Genomic DNA, 6,708 nt, shown 5'->3' with positions numbered 1-6,708 from the left:
TTAAAGCATGTTGTGCATCTTCTGAGGCTTGAAAGAAAGAAGGCAAATCTGTGACCACCACATGTTTAAGAGAGCGGATGTTGCAGGCATTACATTAATAACTTTTGGAAGTGCAGCATGTGGGAGCTTGGTATTAACTTTAATAAGAGAGAATGCAAATTTCCTGTCTTTACTCTGAGATGGGCGGTAAAGTCATGATACTATGAGAGAGGCAAGCATAGAGAGAACTGTGGGCCAGAATGCCTGTGAGAGATACCACAAAGGGAAAACTATTTAGGTTTAAAAAATGGTGCTGAGAGGGATTTATCTATTTATTTCCTGCTTGACTTTTACACCAAAAATAGATCTTCCCTATACCATAATGCCGCTGAAAACTAAGGACTTTACTTGTTGTAGGAGGCAAGACACTAAAAAGAGCCACATGAGCAGCAATGCAATATTTAGCCGGAATGTTTACCATTCATCGGTGTTTATTTTTGCAAATAACTGTTTAACTAGTGTGGCGCTTTGGAGGAAGAAATGCTTTGTTAAAGTACCAGTGCTGCATTCAAGCACATACCGTTTCAAACCTCAAAAACATTCTCCAGGAAAAAACGAAGGACAATTAAATTTAATGCTGATATTTATAAGGTAAAAACCATGCGATTCAAAAATTCTTACCAAAAGCAAACAAATCTGTCCTTAGACTTACTAGTTTATATATCCTAAGAAAGTAACAGCAACAAACTCTAGACTCAGTGTTTAAAAAGTCCTTTGCAGATGCAGAGAGACATATGGGGAGCTTTGTCAAACATAGCAATGCCTTCAAAACTGTTGGGTGAGGTGAGGGGCCTAACAACACGCTAGCTGTGAGGAGCAATCCTCTACTGAACTTACTATTCAGATTCCTAGTTGTGTAACGTGGTATTTGCTCATTTTGCTGGTCGGGTCAGGATTCACTCGGAGCCAAGGAGCCTGACAAACATCTGCTTTTTCCAGGTCTGCGCTGGAACAGATTGTCACCCCGAAGCCCCAACATCTGCTCTGTGCAGAGGAACAGTTGTGGCGCCTGCTTGGTGCCAGAGCCTTTTAAAGGCACATTTCCCTGTGAAACGGTGGAGCCTGACAGCCCGTGTGGGAGTAGAAGTATTTGGGTCAGGTTTTGGAAAGGGAAGGCTGACTTCCAGTGATTTAATAAGGGTTTACTTCTCAGCTTTTGCTGTGCTTCCTCAAAAATGAAGTATGCCTATAGTAAGATTGAATTGACTTGGCTTTTTCGGTTTTTCCCCCCTGTGTTTTTCAATAGAGCCGCCCAGAAAGAGCTCATGCAATCTGCTGGAAACATGTCTTTCATCACAGAATCGTAAATTAATTTAGGTTGGAAGGAGACTTTGGAGGGCATCTGGTACATCTCCTCACCGAGAGCAGGGACAACTTTGAACTTGGATCTACCCGAGAAGAGAAATCAAGTGTTCTGGAGGGGGAAAACCTTAAATATGAGAGCTGCACCTGCAACAGTTTTTTCTGTATCTTGCCTGATTCTCAGAGCCCAGAGCGACTGGGCTGCTAGAGCGTATCTGTTCCAACAAAACCCACTGCTAAGTTAATTACAAAGGTCTCCTGTTGTAACTCGCTTTGCTAATTCTCAAGCAATTTCAAACTTATTATCTTGGCCTACTCTGGGTAAGACAGAAAAATAGGCCCAAATATAATTGACGCTTCATTACAAATTGGAGTGCTAATGACAGTCATGCAGATATGGGACACATTACATATTTTACCTTTATTAAATGATACTATTTTACATTGTGTGCTAAAACTTTGAAAAAACCCCATGTAATTGCAAAGTGATATATCCAAATAACAGAGCAGATTATAAGCCTACTAAAAATGACTCTTACTAACATTCAGATAGTGTCCTGAGAAAAAGTTGTTTATACCCTCGTTTAATTGAAAACGTCCATATGAAATACGCTGGAGCCTGAAATATCAGATTATTAGTGACTGTCACAGGAGGATTTAAGCACATAATTGCCTCCTTTAATTTAATTTTAATGGGGAAAAAAAGAGCGTGCTGCAGATGCTGCCCGACGGGATAGGCAGAGACCCATCTTTCAGCGGCAAGTGTCCGAGGCACTCGGCCTTGTGCGAGAGATGACCCGCTCACTCGGGAACGAAAGCCCTGCAGCAGTAACACAGGAGTTATGACCCCCTCTCCCCCGCGCACCGCCTGCCCGGTGCCGCTGAGGTGAGCCCGCCCGCCTCGGCGGGCGCTGCTCCCGCTCCGCTAAGGCAAAGAGGGCCGCCGGGGCCGGAGGTGCCGCCTGCCCCGCCGGGGACCGGCTCCGCGCGGGGGGCGGTTGGCGGCGGGGCGGCGGCCGTTAGGGCGCCGGCCCAAGGCCGTCCTCGCGGCGGGCCGGCGGGCGGGGGCGGGGCGGGACGCCATACCCCGCCTGGGGGCCGGGCGGGCCGCAGGGGGCGGGCGGGCCGGGCCGGGCCGGTGCCTCTTCTCCCCACCGCCGGGACAGCGACACCGAGGCTCCCGGCTTGCAGCCGCCCCGCCATGGCTCCCAGCTCCGAGCGGCTCTTCGACTCCCTGGGACACTTCGGCAGGTACCGGGGCAGCCCCGTCCCGTCCCGAGCGGGGACCGCGCCGGTGGGCTGCGGCCAGCTGCCCCGCGCACTCGCACGGGCGGACGGACAGAGGCACCGTCACACACGCACTCACGCATCCCCATGCGGGGACGCGCTGACGGACACCCGCACAGGCAGGGTACCATAGCTACCCGCACAGGCACTCACACGCACACGGGGGCTGACGCAGGGAGACGTCACTGTGCATCGCGCGTACTCACAGCATTGCATAGGCTGCAGGGGGATTCGCACGCACACGCAGAGGAGCTGACACACGCACCACACACACGCGCTCACACACACTGCACCCCGGTGTAAACTCACGCTATACAGACAGGCACTGGCACATGTATTCGCACTGCTCTCCACACCCCCATATATAGTCTTCCATACATATGCTGCGACCCATGCATGTGCTCACACACACTACGCCTGCACATCTGTGCGTATGGCATGTTCACATATGCACCCACACACTACCCATTCACACGTAGGCTCACGCACCTGTAGGCACCATGTGCATTCATATACACTACGCAGTCACACACATTCATGTACGTGCACTCTTAGACACTTAACGCTCACACATTTCTTGCACGTGTGAGTGTGCGCACGCACACACACATGCACCCACCCACACAGAGCCCCAGGCCCTGGGACAGCCTGGGCACTTCAGGGGTGGTAGGAGGGTACAAGGAGTACCTATAGGAGTATCGCATGACACACAGGCTGTTTCTGCACAGGGGCACAGGCTTGTTGTGTGCGATAGATGGCGTGTTTTTATTGAGGTTGGGCTTGTTGCATGTGATACACGAATATGGAGTATATGTATATATATTTATCGGCAAGGGATTATCTGTATGGTAATCTGTATGGTGTGATGCATTGTGGCGAGTTTTCTTCGATGTGGTTTGTGGCTATGGCGTGTGTGTATACAGGCCTGGGTTTGTTAGATGGGATGCACAGCTGCGGTATATGTGTGTGTGTATGCTTCTGTAGCTGTGGATGCAGGGCTGGTATATGAGAGACTGTTTACAGCAGGTAATGGAGAAGAAACGTTTGGCGAGGAAATGAAATTTTAGAGGATACGGATTGTAAGACTAAGAGGTGCACATCCTCACGGTGGGTTCTGTCCTGTACTTTCACGATGCGTTGATCAGTGTGGATTTTGCAGGCGCATACTCCTCGGAGCAGATGTCTGGAATAGACCCATACGTCACAATTTGGCTAAAAGTTTAAGCTGTTGAATTGCAGTGTTGGGCTTTCTAGCTTCGTCACCAGTGGGCTAGCCTAACCCACAATGTTGATCTCTTCTCTACTGGGGGCAGGAAGGAGCGGCATTTTGAACAAAGCCTGGGAGCTCCTTTTAATGGTAGAAGTGTGTGCCTGAACTCTACAGCAGAACAGGCTCTTAATATCACGTGCAAGCAGTAGTGGTGGGTATCAATAGCCTCTGCAGATGGTTAGGATGGAAAGACTTTTTCTTTGCTTAACTGGGACCTATGCTTAGATTACATGTTTGGCTAAGTTGTGACTTACATGCATATCTATCTGAACAATATCTCGTTCATTATCAGTTCTGGGTCAGCAACGAAAATACCTTGTTCTGTGTGAACTAGGAGAGAAATCCTAGCAATCAGTTTATTTTGCTGTTGCTGTTGCTCTTCTGTCTTGCGTGCTCTTTGTGGAAAGCAGGCACTTGACACTGAAGACTGAAATAACATGGAAGTAGCTATTCCTAACTACCGAAGTAGTTTTCCTACTTGAGAACATTTATCAATATTTTAGATAAAGTTTTCACGACTACTTCTTGCAATTAAAGAGAGAAGAATTCTACAGTGTTAACCCCACGTCTAGGGGCCAGATTATTTGAGACGTAGTTCAATAGGGGTTACTTTAGGTTTAGGACCTGTGAGATGAACTGCAGACTACCAAAATTGGCGTAGTCATGTTAGGCTCATGGCTGTTCAAGATTTCAAAGACCACATGCTAAAATAAGTAATAATAGTAGCTTATGGCGGATGCATCTATTTAAAAAATGTTGTAAAAACCTCTTTTTAATCCCTTGATACTGCTAGATAAATGATCATACTTCATATAAAAAGTTGTTCTTAATTGTAACTATGAAGTTAGTTCTGATTAGTTTGTATTTATGCATCATCATGACACTGACAGATGATGGATCATTTCTTCAGTTCAGGCAATTCTTATAAGGCCCAAATAACCTATGCACTACATACAGATTCTGTAGATTTGCCACAGTCAGATTCTGAGCAAACCAAGCATGAGTGTTAGTATTTTGAGACTGTTTTGATTTTCTTAAAATCTGACAGATGCAGTAAAGAACGGCCAGCTGTTTATGTGTATATAAGTATATACATGGAGAGAGTATGTATGCATTATATATATAAGTAATATATATAATATATATAGCTATATAAAAATTATTCCTATACAGATAGTATATAAACCTTTAACTTTGTTTAAGGTTGTGAATTTTGCAGAATTGGCATTCACATGGATGCTGACAATATTTTGCTTTCCATTCGGACTCTCCTTCAGAAGTCTCGGTGATGCTGTAGTTCTTACTGGGGTCTTGAGACATGCATGGACAAAATAAAAATGTAATGGCTTCTGTATCCTTTGCCGTTAAAGGAAGACTTTATGCCTGTCGTTGAATTTGGGCATGGGTAGCATCTGTGGCCTATAAATTCAAGAAGGTTGTTTTAAACATTGTTCTTGAGTCTGTCTCTGGAGAATGAGATCGCTGCTCGCTATTGCAGAGGTGAATGAGAAAAAATAGCCCCGTCTGCCTCAAATGGCCTCATCTCTAGTGAGCTGCCAGGCCTTAAAGCTCCCAATTTACCCGCATTGAACTGCACCCTTCTCCCACGCAGCAGTTCCTGCCAGACTGTGCCTATGGGCTCTCCCTCTCCCTCTCTGACCCGGGCCCTTCCCCAGCCCCTTTCTGCCCACCCACTCCAACTGCAAAAACCCGCTCAGGGGCCCGTCAGGTAAAGAGGACGTAGTCCTCTTTATCCACTTGCCGTCGCTGGCAGGCCCCCACACTGGGAAGGGGGAGACGTGACTAACGGGCGTAAAGTTGGTAGCACAGCGTGTGCGTAGCGGGGAGGCGTGCCTTAGGACCTGGCTGGCTGGCTCACACTGCCCGCACATCTAGTTCCCAGGTAAATGGAAGGATTTTTAGTAACTTTAGTGACTTTAATCTACCAGCAGGACACAGGATTTATTTATCTGGTTGCTGGTGAGAAACAGGCTACGTATTTTGCAGCTCTGATCTACACCATGACAGAGTGCTGAACGGAGACATGATCTAATCAGGAATAGCTGTCTAGAGAGAAATCTGGTAAGGTACCTCTTATCGTAAGCGTGGATGAGAGTAAGGATTTGATTTCCCAGCTGGAACGCCTGGTAGCTGTGAGATGCAGCTTACGTGGTACGTAGACTTTTCCCTGTGATTTACAGTTTCCAAATCTTGGCTTATACTTTAGCTAAAAGCAGGTGGTGAAAATTGTCAGGGAGAGAGGGGAAGATTGGGTGTCACCGACACTATTTCCAGGTTTGTAACAAAGTGTTTCCAGAATCTTTTAAAAGATTGCCTTTTCTTTTAAAGTATTCTGTCTTTTACAAAGTTGAGTAAGTTATCCAGATTTTCAAATGTTGGTTTTATAACTAATGTATTTTACTAGCAGTTAGACTATCTAATAAATTAACAATGACTGCTCTTTATCTTTACTGAAATGTTTGTGTATTTATTCAGTTTTTAACATCTTTACATTGTTGTCTTATATGAACTTGTTGCCTAGTCAGTGGAGTTGCTACAATTTGGACTTTAGAAGCAACCAATAGAAGGGTTAGCAACGGCTGCTGTGAGGAGGAGAGAAGCAGGACAGGCTGCCTGTTCGGATAGGATGCTCACCGGTTGCAGCCAAACATGGAGTTTAGTAGAGATTAATACAGTTACCAACAGTTTCAACATTTTCTGTTAATTTCCCTGGAACTTTTCTGGTGTTCATAAATAGACCAGAGACTGTGCTTAGCTCATAAAAAAAACTGGCTTGACTTTTGTAGAGA

The 6,708-nt window shown here is 46.1% G+C and overlaps 1 protein-coding gene across 2 annotated transcripts in view; it reads left to right on the top strand.

Moving 5' to 3' along the window:
- Positions 1-2,512: 2,512 nt before the first annotated feature.
- Positions 2,513-6,708, top strand: part of SLC22A16 (solute carrier family 22 member 16) — a 40,653-nt gene continuing 36,457 nt past the window's right edge. The window contains exon 1 of one of the 2 annotated variants that reach the window (XM_076333418.1): positions 2,513-2,592. In XM_076333418.1, coding sequence (XP_076189533.1) covers positions 2,543-2,592 — 50 coding nt within the window. In that variant the 5' untranslated portion in view covers positions 2,513-2,542. Of the gene's footprint in view, positions 2,593-6,047; positions 6,071-6,708 lie in introns of those variants that run through there. The other variant, XM_076333419.1, reaches the window with a different exon arrangement.

This window comes from Aptenodytes patagonicus, chromosome 3 (genome assembly GCF_965638725.1).
Source record: "Aptenodytes patagonicus chromosome 3, bAptPat1.pri.cur, whole genome shotgun sequence".
Lineage (NCBI taxonomy): Eukaryota > Metazoa > Chordata > Aves > Sphenisciformes > Spheniscidae > Aptenodytes > Aptenodytes patagonicus.
The sequence above is the reverse complement of the archived record's forward strand: the minus strand, read 5'-3'. Positions and strand labels throughout refer to the sequence as shown.